The 17006-nt window shown below is 53.6% G+C and overlaps 2 protein-coding genes across 2 annotated transcripts; one reads left to right on the top strand and one right to left on the bottom strand.

Moving 5' to 3' along the window:
• Nucleotides 1–270: 270 nt before the first annotated feature.
• Nucleotides 271–3874, bottom strand: PG998_001083 (uncharacterized protein; the record flags this gene model as incomplete). The annotated part of the gene is made up of 6 exons (XM_066867901.1): nucleotides 271–1603; nucleotides 1654–3016; nucleotides 3076–3142; nucleotides 3198–3542; nucleotides 3619–3752; nucleotides 3811–3874. 6 exons carry the CDS (start codon nucleotides 3872–3874, stop codon nucleotides 271–273), a joined length of 3306 nt encoding a protein of 1101 aa, XP_066736316.1.
• A 2255-nt stretch (nucleotides 3875–6129) lies between these two features.
• Nucleotides 6130–10360, top strand: PG998_001082 (C2 domain protein; the record flags this gene model as incomplete). The annotated part of the gene is made up of 5 exons (XM_066867900.1): nucleotides 6130–6320; nucleotides 6367–7975; nucleotides 8035–8742; nucleotides 8796–9377; nucleotides 9431–10360. 5 exons carry the CDS (start codon nucleotides 6130–6132, stop codon nucleotides 10358–10360), a joined length of 4020 nt encoding a protein of 1339 aa, XP_066736315.1.
• Nucleotides 10361–17006: the final 6646 nt, after the last annotated feature.

The raw sequence follows: 17006 nt of genomic DNA, 5'->3' as shown, positions 1-17006 counted from the left end.
GATGTAAGAAATGTGCGCCGTAGATTGCGTGCCACGAAAGCAGAGCGCGCCAAGCGTTGCCGCACACGAGTTCTGCAGCAACGGGGCAGACAAGCGTGATCGTCTCCTGGTCCGCTCCGAAGGGCTGGGGGAGATGGACGGACCGGTAAACGACTTCGCACGGAACAGCCACTTGTTGGCTGGTGGTGACGGCGAGGGCGGTAGAGGTGAAGGCGTCAGCGACACGGTGGATGATGTGCTGGATTCCGCAGCATATTGCCATAGCTGTCTCTATCGCTCGGCTATGGGAGATCTAGCTAAACGGCCTCCTGCGCTGATGCGCTTCTGCAGGCGGTCCTTATCCCGCTGCTGAAGTCGCTCGCTGGGGCTGGAGCTAAGACTCGAGCTGCCCATAGAGGGCCCTGTTGCCTCGATGGCAGCCGCGCGGCCTCTCTTTTGCTCGATATATAGCTGCGCACTGCGGCTGAGAGGGATCGCAGGCATTGTGCTCGGTATCTCAGCGCCATTCTGAACTAACATCTCCGCAATCGGGAAGGGCACTGTTCGAATGCTGGACTCAGGTCGGCCGTCGGCTGCGTTCGGCGTCGTCGGAGATGGCGATGCCGGGTCGGCTGCCGCGAGGGCAAGAAAAACCGGGTGCGTGCCTCGCGATTTGTCCAGCACATTTGGGTTCGCTTTCAGTGCCAAGGCATATATGACTTGCTGGATCTCGCTACGCTTGATTGCGGCCAGCAGTGTCTCGTCGGCTGATGGATACCTCGACAACGTGGCAGAGATGGGCTCAACAAACGCTTTGTCCACGTACTTGGCCGTGATGAACCTCAGTCGCTGTTCACGGGTCGCCCCGGGACCGGGCTTGACGTTGGGCTCCAATCTCGATTCCCACACCATGTTGGAAACTCGATTTCCCACCAGCATCAATAATTCGATAATATCGGGCGTGAACGAGGTAATGTCAAGAGTCAAAGACCTGACTTTGCTAATGTGGGTTCCAGGGGACCTGTGAATGCCACTGCATTCGATACACAGGATAATGGCCAGGTTGATGGAAACCCATTCCACCTTGGATCCACTGCCGCAGTCGGCGCACCAACAGTTGCCTTGGTCGTTGTCGCGAAGTGATTGCAGCAGTTTGTCAGGGCTGTCGTCATAGGCACTGCTCGAAGGCCGTTGGCTGAGACCGGGCCGAGCCCCGACCGTCGTGCGGCGAGGCGGGACTGCCGAACCAGCCGGGCTCTGGCTATGTCCATGGTTCAGACTGCTGCTTTTGCCCGTCAGAATCGAGCCAATGTCTCGCTTCAGACTCGGAGTGTCGCTAGTCGACGATGCCGTGGACGGCTTCTCTCTAAGCCCATGCCCTTCCACCGCGCTCTGCAGGGCGTTGTTGATAGCCACGATCCAGCTGTTCATATCTTCGTCTGATGTAGCCTGGTAGACGCGCTTGTATTGCGGGGTGATGACCTCGAAGCAAAATCGGCGTTCTGCATTCCTCGCTTCTCGGACAGACGCCATACGCAGATCAATGGGATCCATGTGAAGGTCGAGCTTCTGCTTCCAGTTGCTGTACTCGGACAGTTTGCCCTGGTCCAATACTACCCAGAACCTGTACGAATTAGTCAAAGAGGCCGATATTCCGGGTACTGCTATACTCACTTGTGCCACCCTTGCTGTTTTGTTAACGCGCGTGGGTCAACATGACTTCCAGGCCGGTTTAGAGCCCAGAGAAGACCCTCTTTGCGCTGCGTTGAGTTCTTTTCAGCAATGGCCACCATGCTGAAGTCTCGCTCTTCGAGATCACGGATCCCCTTGAACTTGGCGTTCTGTGCTGGGCTCCCGGCTGTCTGGTTAAGGCTACCGGGTGACCGTGACAGTTCGGTACCTGCGGCGGCCGAGCCTGAATTGCCGGTTGGCACAGCTCTTAGTTGTGAGCTTGTGCTATCGGCACGACCCAGATCCCCCTCAGAGCCGGACACTACGCCATTGGATAGGGCGCCCACAATGCCGATGCTGGAAGCAGAGATGACACTCTCCGGTTCGTTATACTGGAGATTGCTCTTCTCTAAGACGCGCCGTTTCTCCTCTCTCTCCCTTCGTTGATACTGAAACTCCTTGTCGGCTTCTTGGACCTCGCTTGAAAGAGCCTCCAGCTGGGGTAACATGTTATCTATCTTCTTTGCCGTATTCAAGAAACCCCTTGCCTGCGCGTCGGCGTATCGCGTGAGATGAGACAGGACTTCTTGTTCCTTGCGACCACCGTGCAGATCCTGCATGAAAGAGGAGTAATCAAATCGTTTCAACTCGAAGTTACGCCTCTTCGTCTGGTACTTTGTGTCGCTGTCGGCCAGCTTTTTTGTTTTGACCGAGTCCTGTCGCTGGCCCAGATACCGTGACAAGTAGCTGTAGTAGTCTTTACTTTCCTCTTCAAAGTCGCGCTTTTTGCTCTCTGCTTGCTTGATGTCATAGGTGTACAGCCTACTTACGGGCTCCACGATGATCTTTTGTAAGTTGATCGCGTTTTGCCGCTCGTACGATATGATCTCCTTGGCAATATGGTCAAAGTAGTGGTTTAGAGCGGGCTGCACGGCGTTGGCATTAGTTGAGGCGGCTTCTCTCAACGCTTCAATGAAGCTCATGAATGCATCGTTGGCTTCGGTCTGAGCCAGGTAAGCATGGTCTGCCTTTTTCAGCACCTTCTTCATCTGTGCGCGCATATTGCCCGTCTTTTGCTCGAGCGCTTTCATTGTAGCGCGAAAGACTGGACCATCGTCGCCCGTAGTCATGTCGTCACCGGGCCTGGGGCAAGCCACATCAACCTTGACAGATTGATAGGTGGACTGGGAGATGGTTGGCACAGCAGGTGAGAGGTCATAATGCAGGTTCAGGGGTGACCCGGGCTCCTCTTGCTCACTAATGCGGGAGTCGACCGACTGTGATGAGGCAACTCGGATCTTGGGAGGGACGGCTAGCTGGAAGACCGGAGATGGCGAGCTCGGATGACTGGGAGTGAAGCCGGTGTCTGCTGATCGGTTAGTATCGCAAGCATGCATGTCACGGTGGTTCTAGGCAAATGCTTACTTGCAACCCAAAACGAGAAGCTGGCGAGCGTCACGAGCTTGTGGGCTCTCGGGTCGTACTCGACGAACTACGAGCATGTCAACAACCAGGATCTTAAGTCCCCCGAAGCGGATGGAACATACACTGCAAGTATTCCTCCAACCACCTCCCCTGTCCTCAATGGGCCTCGGCGGCTTCCATTTCCAAGACCACTCAAAGCTTACGGAGGGACTCCCGCCGGTGCTGAAGTCTCCAACTAGCTCGACATTGGAGTTTTTGTGTAAGTTGGGGTCTGCATGGAACTCCCTGGTCACCAGATTTTCTACCTCCCTTGCGGTAGATGCATAGACGTAGGTGAGGCCGTTGATGTTCGTATTCGAAGGGCTGGCGCCGGGTTCTTGCCGCACGACGAAGGTGAAGTTGAAGACGAGCTCGTCTTCGTTATTGAGCTTCAGTAGAAAGCTTGGAGTCGCAGAAGGTTCGATGTCCTATTTTAAACGCAGTCAGACTTGCTGCAGAGAAATACAGTTCGGCCAACAGGGTTGAAGGGGATATGCAACGAACCTGCACAAACTCGACATGACTTCCATCGCCCGCCGTCCGTGTTGCTGTAGCTCGAGTCGCTGGGTAAGCGTTGGGGACGACGGTGACGGCCGAGCGTCTTCGCGGGTTAGATATGACTAGAGAAGATACCGATACTGCAGAAAGAAGGTTAGTGCGTCTGGCGCATAGATATAATCCAGGGTGCGCACTCACATCGATTCTGGTCCTTCAGGTAGATGGCGGCGCCATCGTCGAGTCGACTGCTGACAACGCCCATGTTTGCATCAGGCTGCAGCCAGAAGGTTGGCCGCAAGTCACGATGCTGTGTTCACAGTCCGGGAAGCGCGCGCCAAACCGTTAGGGATATTGGTTCGTCGTCGTCTGGGATTGGGTGCAAATAGGAATGCAAAGGCAGGAGCTGAATGGCCAGGACGAGTCAATTCAATACTGGGAAACCGAGGGAGTCGAAGGTCGCAAGCAAATCATACCGGAGATAGAGTAGGTTTTTAGCGGTGCGGTCAATGTATGTAGCGTACTTGGTGTTTGGCCGAGCTGGAGTATGAGGTATGTAGGCCAGTGGTAGTTGTAGTAGTCGTAGCGGGCATGTAGCAGGAGTAGCAATGGCCGCAAGCCCAGTATACTGACTGACTGTAGCGGTAGTGCAAGATATGCGACAGAGGGGGCTACTACGTCGGCCGGCCAATCTGGTGCTCCAAAAAGCTTGAATGGCGTTGCGACGGGGGCTGCCTGGCGGGGTGTTTCTAATAATTATGAATGCGAACCGGGAAGGGCCACTTGATAGAGCAGATAGAGGAGATAGAGGAGATAGAGGTCAAGACCACCAGGCAGGCAACGCAACCAACAAGCCAATCGTGGACTTGAATCGCCTGGCCTCGTTGGAATGTGTCAACTGAGCATTCCTGCGGGACTGGGACGCCGTGTCATATCCGCGTATGAGTGTACGTGCGCGTACAACCTGTCTGTCATATGCTTACCTACTGGGGTATACTATATAATCACGATCCCCTTTTTGGTACCGTCCTCCTCGCAGCCTGGAACACGAACGACGCATGACGTTGTCCAGAAAGGCATGCGCCTGACCGTCACGTACGCACCACGGCAACAATATCGAATATTGAAAGGGTACGGGCTAGACAGAGCAGAGTAGATACTCTTTCAGCTGTACCACTATATATGTCCTCGGCCCGTAACCTAATCGGCAGGCCTGTAGATGCTGCGTCGTGGGCGGTTCCACCGCAGTAATACCAAAGACGCACGTATACTAACTCGTATACTGCATGGTCGTAACCCGCTTCACCACCATCTCCGCCACATTATACGCAGGGACATTGGTCGTCTTCGGCGGCATCTGACAAGTAGCCACAATCCCAATCATGGCCTCCAGAAGCACATGCGTCCCAGCGTGTACTTCTATGGGCAACCTGGATGTTATACATGCATCACGGCTAGACGGCTAGTTTCTGCATGCCTTGAGGCTCGTTTGCGGGTATAGACAGCGGGGCACTCTATCTCGTGTACTAGAATTAAAGTCAGGATCCGGTCTCTTTGAGGTGCCAAGCGCAAAGATTCCACTTCTCGCAGCGCTTAGTTCAGTTGTCAGTTTTATGCCATGTTCACACAGGACGAACACGGTACACATACTCGCTTTCCGTCCTCCTCGGGCTTTCTGGCGCATAGCGAAATATATTGGAAGCGCCACACTGGCGCTTGTTGGGCGCCCTGCTACGGGTGGGCGGAGGGGGTAATTCCATGCGGGTAGCTGCTAAGGGAAGTCTACTGCTAACATGGTAGCTCGCTACCTAAGATAGACCCATCACATCAGTTCGAATCAGCTTGCAATGACTCGGAATGGCGGCGCTTGTTTGTTTACTTAGTTGAATACTTGAATACTTGCCTGCCAGCCGCCTGTTAACCTTACGCACGTTTAGGTCCGGGACTTGGGAGATTACTCTGGATCAACATACATCAGTCAGCTCCCATTGGATGCTCTTCTCGTGTTACCGGCTTGTGCCCAACTCACACCGACTTGCAGGTCCCTATTAACTTGGTGCTTGGAGAGGTCCCTAACCCCCCAAGGCTAGCGTGTACGTTGCGACCTTAGGGACTAGCCGTAGCAGAAGCCATAGGGACAAACAATCTATTTCAGGTATGTGTAGCGATAGCGTCAGGGGCACTTTGCTTCAGCGGCATTTCCTTTGCTGGGCCAAACCCGCCCTCGTTTCTTCTCCCATCGTTTCATGCTTCGACTTGGGCAATGACGTTGTCCCAAATCTAAATCTAACCCGAGTCCCAGCGCCTGAACCCAAACCCACTCGAGATACAGGCCAGGTCAACGAGAACATTCATTGGGAGCCGTGTCGCCTTTTCTGCCCCGGCCAACACCTCCCTTCCCGCCACCCACCATCGCCGCCAGGCCAGTCTGTGATGACCGTCTCTTCCATCACCACACAGTTGACCGACTCCCGGCGCACACAATAAATCACGTCGCCCGACTTGCAGCCGCTCGTCGCCATGTCGCAGGGTTCGAGAAAGTCGTTCCAGCTGCTCAATCGCCGCCTCGACAGCGTACAGAGGGGCGACAGACGCAGCCGCGCCAGCTCGAGTGCCCGACAGCTCACCGTGAGCCACGATGACGCCTACACGTATGCGCTGAGGGTTGCCTACCTGCATTACCTTCTCCAACCAAAGGCAAAGCGAAAGCAGTTCGTGCCCGCACCGAAACCCCCCACCACGAACGCACTCCCTCAGTGTTGCCGACCTCGTCAAGGAGTTTGTACCTGGCACTTCAGGGAACGTGAAGCTACCCCATGGTTTTCGCAGTCCACTTGAGAAGCGAATGACTGGTGTGCTGATGGGATCCGAGCGAGCTCCTGGATACAATGATGCCGCCCTCAAGAGAACATTCGGCGAAGCCTACACTGCCTTTACCGACCAGAGCTTCCGAAAGAGCATAGACAAAGAGCGAAAGCTGGAGCCTCTTGTATTGATCTTTTATTCCTCGGCGACCAAGGCGTGCCGTTCCGCCCCTACGAACAAGCCAGGTGACGACTCGTGGAAGACCCTCGTCGATAGGCACCTTGCCATGTTTGTGCGGCTCGTGAGCAACATATTGCGGGACATGGGAAGCGACCGAGATAAGCCTGAACTCATGAGCCGCCTGAAGACTCTGGAGAACAAGCTCCTCACAAATGACCAGAACCTTTTCGTCGACACTGGACAGAACGGAGGTACAACGGTCGAAGTCACGGTTCCGCATAGCTATGATGTGAAAGACATGCCGATGGTACAAGCAGTCGCCATGATCTTCGGAATCTCCAACTCAGATGTACAGGAACATATTGATGCTCAGAAGCCGAACTGGACAGAAGAGGCTGCACTAAAAGATCTCAAATCATACCAGCATCGCATGAACTCTGGTATGGCTGGGGCGCTGCAAAGCAAAGATTTTGATGTTGACGAGGCGTATCAGGAATGGAAGAAGGCAGAGGCTCCTCATTTGTCCCAGATGATGATGGATATCCTCACAGCCAATCCACGTCTGAATAGAACTTCGACGTATTTTGCGGCTGTGGAAAAACCCTTGCCGTCCAGTCCAAGGTCATCTGTTGCCGAGGACCAAGCCTATTCTGACCTTGGGAGGGTCTTGTCAAGTCCCGGCTCCGAGTATAGCCTCGATGCGCTCAACCTTGGATCCATGACCATGGATGATACCAGCAGCATCAGGAGTGTTGATGAGGCACACTACACATTCATTCCACCAGAACCTCGTGCATTCTTCAAAACCATAGCCAAGTATGCCTTGGAGTTTGACGCTGTACATGGTGACGATTCGGAGCAGACTGGTCCGTTCTCGAATGTATCCATGGACCTCTTGACAGAGCTAAGTGTGCAATGGCGGCTTCCTCAGTTCACTCGCTTGGTCGTATTCCTGGAGGTAGCAGCCGGCAGATTCTTAGATACGTTATTCAATGTGGTGGATTTGGACAATGCGTTCGACATGGTTAAAGCACCACCGCCCGAATCCAAAAAGCCACCTCACATATACCTATTCAATGAGAGTCTGGCGACCATAGACCGGAGTAAATGGACGTTGCACGACTTTGCTGTGTACCAGCACACTCTCAACTCTCTCCACGAAGCCCTCCTTCGCGAACTGTACGACACCTTCATGCATTGCTACGAAGCAAAGGCGCCTTCGATTGGCCCAGTCTTGCTCGTGCTTAACAGCCACATTAAGGACGATCCCAGCTTCTCCACTCGGCCCGAGGAAGACGAGAGCTACGCAAACACACTACGTGAGGGTCTACAGGCCAAAGCTGCGTCGGTTTACCGCGGCTTCCTCGAGGACGTGCTTCCGGTACAAAAGAAGACTGGGACTTCAGTCACGTTGTCCAACTCGGCAAGAACGTGGTTAAGCTGTGTGAGAGAATCAAGAAAAAGTACCGGTCTAATCCAGAGATCATGGGGGTGAACCCTCTTGCCATTCTCGTGGAGACTATGTTTCCTTCCTTCGAACAAGACGCCGAATCGTGTATCGTCCAAATCATCGAAGTCGCACAGGCCCAAGGCATCGAGTTTGGATCCGATGATGGTTTTGCGCTTTACCGAGAACTAGTTGAGATACGTCAGATCCATCACTCGTCACTGCCGGATAAGCCCTTTTCCTTTGACATCGAAGAAGTTCTGGTTGGCTTCGTGTGGCGATGGATCGAGAACGCCGAACGCTTGACAGATCAAATCGTTACAGAGGCTATCAAACTGGACAACTTCCAGGTCCGGGCCCAAGAAGCAAACATTTCTCTGGATTCGGAACGGCACAGTAATTCGATTATTGACATATTCCGCAGCTTCAACCAGACAGCAGACCAGATATTCCAACTTGGATGGGACAACGACATTCACCACGCACGGTTTATGACGGCCCTTTCGAGAATCTTCGCCAACGGTATATGCAAGTACTGTGAGGTTGTAGACAGCGAGTTCGTCAAAGAAATGAATACGCCAAGGACAAACGAGGAGGCCGAGTCCGAGGCTGCACAAACAACTCAAGGCAAATTCATGAAGTATGCAAAGGATGCTTGGAACACGAAAGACAAGTTCGAGCCTTTCCAATTCTATTCCCAGGTGAGTTGGCTACTCTAGGCCACACGGATGAATCACTCACTGACGTCTCGTAGTCTCTCGTCAAACTCAACAACGTTGAGTATGCCATGCAGGAACTGGACAAATTGGAAAAGTTAATGAATGTTGACGCTTGCGCTGCTGTGTTGGAGAAAGCCGACGGGCCTAGGAAGCAAGTCAAACGGCCGAACAAGTATGTCTTTACAATCAAGATCGTCGAGGCCGAAGACTTGAAAGCCTGTGACCCGAATGGCACTAGCGATCCCTACGTGGTCCTGGGAGATGAGTATCAAAAACGCCTGGCCAAGACTAGAGTCGTCATGAGGAATCTGAATCCCAGATGGGACGAGTCTGTCGATATCACCGTCACTGGTCCCCTCAATGTTGTTGCGACAATTTGGGATTACGATACCTTCGGAGACCACGACTTTGTTGGGCGGACTTCCTTGAAGCTCGACCCATTACATTTCAGTGACTACCTCCCAAGAGAATTCTGGCTCGAGCTTGATACGCAAGGTCGTATACTGCTTCGTGTCAGCATGGAAGGCGAACGCGATGATATCCAGTTCTATTTTGGTAAAGCCTTCAGAATCCTCAAACGGGCAGAGCGAGACATGGTTCGGGGAATTACTGACAAGGTACGGAAGCCATCCCCATGGTCGATGGCAATGTGTGCTAACATGAAATCAAGCTTACGGCCCATATCAATTCAACTTTATCCCATGAGAATCTTCGAAGCCTCTTGGGCAGGAACATCATGCAATCTGCGCAAATTTTCTTCAAGCGTCAGTCCCGCGTGCCGACTATTACCAATGATGACATCGAGAATGCGCTACAGTCGCTTTTTACTTACTTCGACGCAAATTTCGCCATCATGAAAGAGACACTTACAGAAGCTACCATGGTCGCTGTCATGACACGGCTCTGGAAAGAGGTGCTTATGGCAATCGAGTCTCTTCTTGTGCCCCCCCTATCCGATAAACCATCCAACCAGAAGCCATTGACGGAGCGGGAGTGTGAAGTGGTGTATAAGTGGCTCGGTTTGCTCTTCGACTTTTTCAATGCTAGAGATGAAGACGGCGAGGTTCTCGGCGTCCCCGCCGAAGTCCTCAAGTCGCCTAAGTATCACGAGCTCGCCTCGCTCAACTTCTTCTACTTTGAAACGTCCGACCAGTTAGTTCACACCTCTGAGCGCATGGCAGCAGCCGCGGCCCAACGCCAGCAGCAAGCCATGCAGCAGCAGCTCTCCTCGAATCCCAATCGCCTCTCTGCCCCTGCGTCTTTTGGCAGTATGGGCGTGGGCGCTGGCCCAGCGTTTGCCTCGATGGGGACGATCCGTCGCGGTAAGAGCATCATGATGAGCCGCAACCTGGGCACAATGCGGCGGGCCAAGGAGGAGAAGCGCAAGGAAGCACAGGCCGATCCCAGCGACGACATGATTCTCCGGATTCTACGCATGCGTCCCGAGGCTGCGGATTACCTGAAACATCGCCACCGCCAGAAGGAGCGTCTGGCCGCGCAGAACGCCGCGCAGATGATCTGGAAACAGAGCGTGGCACAAGGGTGGAATGGCGGCGGCAGTAGTGGGGGCTTCGGCCGCGGTGGAGTGCCGCGAAGATGAAACCAACCTCTTTCCACGGCATAGGGGCGAATTGCATACCCTTTGCAGCGTACGTACACTGCATTTCATTGTAGCATCGGCTGGCAAGGAGTGGTGGGTGACCAATGGGACATGAGTGCGGGAGCATGACTCGGGGCGGCCATCCAAACTTGCTGTGCTTGGAGACAGACCGGGACATGCCTACCAGCTTTGATGGGATCCGGAGAGGGGAGGCCGGGGATGCATAAGGTCGGTTCACGTTGTTCAAGCACGATGTGTCATGTCACATGGGAAGTGACAGAAACACTACGGATGGGAAGCTACGAGCTGTGTGGCCTTGGCACCCCAAAGCATCAGCACCTCTCCCGAACGGCAGACGGCAGACCGTTCACAGAATGTTCACATAGTGGCACATCAAGGGGAGGGATGTGAGAGACGAGGCTGGGGGAGCGTACCGGCGTTTAGTGTTTCCCTTTTCCACCGCGCGGTTATTTTTAGGTGGTTCATTCGCCGTCGTCATGATTCATCTTGTCGTTGTTCTATACCCTTATGATGGCAAGGCATTTTTGGCTGGCTGCGGTTTCCTATGAGCCTTTTCATAATTAATCTAACTTGCCCGACAAGTACTCGAACTTCTATCAAGTGTAATTTTCATGCTTTTTTAAATCACGTCGCCCGGCGTTGCTCATACGTGTGTGTATCGTGTCGGGTGTCAGTTGGCGGAATATGTGCAGGCCGAGCTGAAGCCATTCTCCGAGGCCGCCCTCCGAGACGGCCTGAACCGCAGAATTGCTCACATGCAAAAGGTTGATTTAGCATGTCGCCCGGATGAGGAAATATTACAGTGGGACGGTGAATTTCGACGAGACCCGAAACGTCGTCCCGCCCTACGACCTGTGCGCCGGATAACGCTCATGCATGAATAATGCTCGGTAGTATCGCGATTCGCTCACTCCGCATAGCGACCAGTCAATGTCGAGCCAGGGACTCCCATGAGGTGGCTGATTAAAGGGCCTGTGGCGAGCAGATTCCCAAACTGGCTGTGACTCTTGTTCGATGGTTTCCCATGGGACCCCTACACAGTTTGGTTCGTTTGGGGACTTCCTCATCTTGGCGCATTTGGGGCCACGTGCGAATGAATCGTTCAGTTGATGCTGGACGGTCTGACATCGGGAACGCGTGCGGGATAACATCTCCGGGCGGCGAAGGCCTTCAAGGAGATACTCCCAGGAGCACGGAAACCCGAGACCGAGGCACACGTAAAAGGCCAGTCATGAAATAACCCAAGCGGAAACATTGCTACTTTGTTTCCCAGTAGTTTCGCCATTTCAAGTTTGTCGGGATTACACAGAGCCAACAACATTGGGACGACGGCTTACGTTCCGACGCTTCACACCAAGCCCCGGCTAAGGCCGAGAAGCACATGCAGCGACCCGGCCAGAAACCCGGCCAGTGGGAGAATCGCACTTTCGGGTGGCACGAGTTGCTGCTGTTGGGGTCATTACATGGTCGCATCCCGCCCGAAAAGTTGTTACAGGTAGGGGTGTGTGAGAATTGCCCACCGTTGGGTCTCGATTGGCTGACTGGCTAGCTGGCTCTCGACTACTATCTCGAAATTGCTAGGATTCGGAAATCGACGAGGCAAAAGAGGGGGACCCGTAAATCCTCGAAAGCTCGAAAGAGGGTGAAGGGAAGAAGAAGAAAAAAAGAAACGAAAAAAAAGATGGGATGGGTTGCAGGGGTAGCTGGTAGGCAGTAGCGGTAGGGAGTGGCCAGTGGTGAGTGGACGACGACACAACGAGCCCAGCCAGAACAGATACCAAGTGCCAAGCTAGCCCACGTATCGGCAAAAGCCACTCGAATCACGGCGTTTGCCATGCTCACCCACGAAGCCACGCTCACCCACGTCCACACGGACGTCGATTAATCACCATATGCGGCAGACCTCATCAGCAGCTGAAACAGTGGCCAGCGATCAGGTGTAGGCGGATCAGCATTCGAACTTGCTTCCTGCTTCTCTGTGCCTTGGCCGCAGCCGCCGTGATGGGGATGTTGCTGGCAGCGTCAACTAGCAGGCCAACCCAGCTTCGAAGACATGCCCTGACCAGTACACTGACGAGCCCGCCCCGAGCGGCATGGCGGGCAGCTCCAGCTGGGCGGGTTCCTTGTCAACAGAAGAAGCGGGCCTTGGGTTCGCCTTTCCGACCAGACCCCCAATTAGGCGGTCTGCGGTCCCTCGAGCTACGTGCGCTACGTGTTGTGTGTTACTAAAAAACCTTCCTAGATGCGTATGTAGCCCGCGCTGCCACGCCTCGTCCATGTACGGCGCGGCCGGTGAAACGACACATTGGGCCATCATATTCATGGGGGAAAAGAGGATATGGCAATCTCTTGGCTCAGATCGAGCAAGGGATCAGGGATCATCGCTATTCGCCCTCGAGCTTGCAAGTGTCTGCTACTAATGAGAACGAGGCGGTTTCGTTCTTTGGTACTGCTTGACAGGTCCAGCTGCAAGCCCGGAAAGGGACAGTACCACGCCGAGCTCCCGGGCCTGGCGGACTCTATTTCCGGGTTAGTAAGAGGCCGCCCGTTCCCGCCGTTGACGGCTATGGATGGTAGTGCGCAGGTGAAATTTGGTATCGATTTACTAATGAATCAAAGGGTCTACTTGTACTTTGGTCAGAAAGCAGAGAAACGAGCGACAAGATACTCGCGTCTCCAGAGACGGACCGAGGTGCGAGGTGCGAGGCCCATCCAACAAGAGTCGCGGGCAATAATAGCTGACCGCTAGCTTTTAGGTGAAAGAACCGGCTCGGTCTTGTGAGAAGAAAAGGAACGGACCCGCAATGGGTTTACTTTGGGCCATTCTTGTCTTGATGTTTCATAAGGGTCCTTCCAGAAGGAGCATGGAGCATCAAGCACTGAGCACCGAGCACCGAGCACTGAGCACCGAGCACTGAGCACTGAGCACTGCCGAGACTGGGAGAGGAGAGAGTTCAGCGAGCGAAGTTTTCGGCTTTTATGGACCCTGCATCCTGCATCTCCCGGCAGATGGATACGACAGGCCACGCAGCAAAGCGAGGGCAAGGGCACTCAATACGAGCCGCCTAAGCGGCCAAGCAGCTCGGGATATGGTCGAAAGGGCAGGAGAGCTTCCTCGTCGCCCACGCTCACTCAGCCTTGCCCGACGGAACCGCTTGGCTTGGAACAAATGAATCGCAATATGTCGAGGTGCTATATGATCCCGTAAGTTATATTGGGATAAGCTGCTGCGACGAGGCCAACGACGGGACCACTTGGCTTAGGCATGCACGGTGACGTCATGTGGAGGGGTCCCAGATCCAGGGTCTTGGGGTCACGATGTGTTGTGAGATTGAAGGGCTAGGGGAAGAGATCTGTCTGATTGAGATGAAACAGCGCGAAAGGTTGTAATATACGATTTAGGCCGGAAAGTTGAGCGATAACTCCTGCAGAGCCAGATAGATCGGCGACTGGGAGAGAAAATAAAGCGAGAAAAAAAGGAGTATGGATGTATGTACGTACATACATGTTTGGAATGGTCGGAGCATCCAGGACCTTCTTCTTAATCATGTCGATCAACGGTCTAAATGGCTCGATGAACGGGGGCTTTCGCCACAGGAGGCCCTCCCCCCTTCCTATTAACTATGCAGTATCCTATGGCCCTTAGGGCCCTGCTGTTCGAGACCCTCTAATACCTTGCTTTCTGCATCTGGCATTTGCCTGTCATTCCTTGGGCATCGACGTGTTGGGGTATAAACCAAACAACGGCCTCCCTCATGAAGCAAGTATATGATGCTGGACGCCGCGGCTTCGAGAGAGCCAAATTCCCACGGTTTCGCGCCCACCAGCCTCTAAAAACCGGTTAAGCGGCATGGGACGAAGCGCCTACGCCTTCAACGGCGATATAGTGTCCAAGTCGCGGCACAATCGCAGACTCGTCGTATCATGTCTAAGACCCCCGCCATGCAACAATCAATTGCCATTGACTTTGCACAGTGTTTCTGTTCTGGAATACGTTAGGAGTCAGGATTGCCCGCTAACGTGGACCAGGGGCCAAATGGGTACGACAACAGATGCAGTTCTAGTAGAACAGACCGTGCATGCCTAATGAATGATCTTGACCTGCTGGTTGCAAAGGGACTATATGTATGTACTATTGGATTAATCGAGAGATGCAGACATGCTTTGTTTGGTATGCAATTTTCTGGTCTGCATACGACTCACATTCGCACGCGCACAACAGATCGAGTTCCCTCCCAATGGCATACAATCTGCAACCCTACTTTATCCTGGCGCCCAAAAGCGATGGTTATCAGGTTATGTACATACATGTACATATATGTAGGAAGAGGAGATACACATGTACATGGCATGATACATACCGATGGGGCCGGCTTGCCCAAAAGAAGAAAGCGGGCCTTGGCCTGTGGAGGTGGCTTGCCAGCGTGATATCCAACCATGTTCCGAGGAGACAGCATGATGCATGGGGCAAACTTTTCAGGCTGCTTCTCATGATAGGTTGCTGGGTCGGTATACTGCGGCGAGCAGAAAATGTATGTTATATAGCACAGTAGTATCGTTCAAACATCCAAACACACCCGGCCTCGACGTCGCGTCGTACAAAGTGGCCTCGCACCCGACCAGAACAAAGCGAGCACGGAGTCGCAGGTGACCAATCTCCTGCACGTCAGGCAGGTACCGCACCGTTCGCCTATCAGGCACACACATCCCATAGCGCCGCACCAGAGCACCACCAGAGCACCAGGCGGTTTCTGGCACTGGGACCAGTACATACTGGGGCTCCAATTGGGAATTATGGGGTGCTCTATCAAAACGGGGTCGCTGACAGCGAACTAGACTTTGCCGAGATGCGCTGAGTGGAAACAGCATACCGAGTAGCCAAAGACGCCACGAGCCAGCAGTCTTTCTCTGCACAGGGACTGGAACCGTTAACCCACAGAACAGCCATAAGATTCCGGCGCGACTCACTGACTGGTCGGCTTGCCTGCATCAGCCAAGCAGCAAGCTTGGTGCCCTTCCTGGCAATGGAGGAGAATGATGAGGTGTGGCGGGCGGGAGAAAGACCAGGAGGCGGGAGGAAAAGAGGCGGCAAAGAAAATCGGTACGCTATTTCGAAACGACAAGACCATATGCACAGCGGCTTGTTCGTAACGTGATGGTGGTGGACCACCTGGGAATGGCATACTAACTGGAATTGTTACTATCGAAAGCTGTGCTAACAGATTTTAGCGGCTGGACCGTTTTGGGCTCTTGCCGATCTCACCAGCGAAAGCCTCCGGTAGGTTGAGATGTGGTTTGGGTGAGAAAGGGTATTATTACATATTCTTAGGGGGAAAGGGGGCGGCTGGCACACCGCGGAGACAATCTGATCTGCACAGTACCGCATACAATAGATGGCCATCTATTCAATCGACCGAGTAACTGAGCTCAAGTGAACATAGGAAGCACACAGCACACGATGCATCAATACATAGAAGAAAACCCGCGAGGCTAGCTTCTCGGGTGCGTACAGTAGTGACACATTGATCGGAATGCCCACTCGTCCCCAAAACACACCTAGCTTGACAGATGTAGTCGCGACCACGGCCGGCATCCCATCCACTGACCCTGGACAAATTCTCTTCCTTGCCCCAATAGCGTAGCAAGACCACACCATACCATACGGCAGCAATAGCAAGCAGCATAGCACCAACTCACATGCAGCGCTGGCTACTGCCTACATGCTCCGTGATGCGTATCTATAAGCGTGCATCTACAATACACAGCTGCTAACATCAGACGGTTTAGGCTGTGACAAGTAGTGACAAGTAGTTCGATCCATCTGGCTAACTTTCGACCCAATCGACAGAACAAGACAAGCCCAGAGATTTTGACTTCCCGCCGTTGATGTAGGGTATGCTTGCCTGGCCCCTGGCCCGCTGGCCTGCTGGCCTGGCTGGTCATCGGGCAGTACTGTACCACCATCGTATACCCTGCAGTTCGTAGAGACAACCTTTCCCTTGGAGGCGAGGGTTCTGCGAGGGTTCTGCGAGGGTTGCGAGGGCCATCCCAGATTCTAAGATCCTGGGTTAGCGGGCTGGGTAGTTCGGGGTCCATTTTTGGGGGAGCACAAAGGCAAAAGCGGTACCAGACACTAGACACCTACCAGTGACCAGGCCTCAAAGACATGCCATTGCAATGGATGTCCATGCTACTCGCTAGGAACTATCGCAAGCAGGCAGAGCTGGTGTGTGTCGACAGTACCTCACCCCAAGCCTCCAAACCTTTTCTCTCTTTGTACTGGTCGGGCTGCTGCTACCCATCCACCATTAGTATATTATGTCCAGACTGGCCCGTCTTCTCGTTCCGCTTGTCAATTACCCCTGTTTCTGGAGCCTTATCTTCTTTGGGCCTTGGGTGCAGCCACCAAATAACTGCAGTAAACCACCCACCTTTTGCATTTGAGAATAAGTAATACCAGAGGAAGTACACTGTACTCTCTCTACTCCTTTCAAGCGCTCTCCTCCTTCCTCCACACCCGCACAACTCACACACGCACACACGCACGCACACACACACACACACAGAAAGAGAGAGAGAGAGAGCGAGAGACGGAGAGACACACAGAGAGAGGGACTACTGGGAG

The sequence above is a fragment of the Apiospora kogelbergensis genome (assembly GCF_038363985.1).
Source record: "Apiospora kogelbergensis strain CBS 113332 chromosome Unknown utg000001l_segment0_segment0, whole genome shotgun sequence".
Lineage (NCBI taxonomy): Eukaryota > Fungi > Ascomycota > Sordariomycetes > Amphisphaeriales > Apiosporaceae > Apiospora > Apiospora kogelbergensis.
This window is presented reverse-complemented; position numbering and strand designations above follow the sequence as displayed.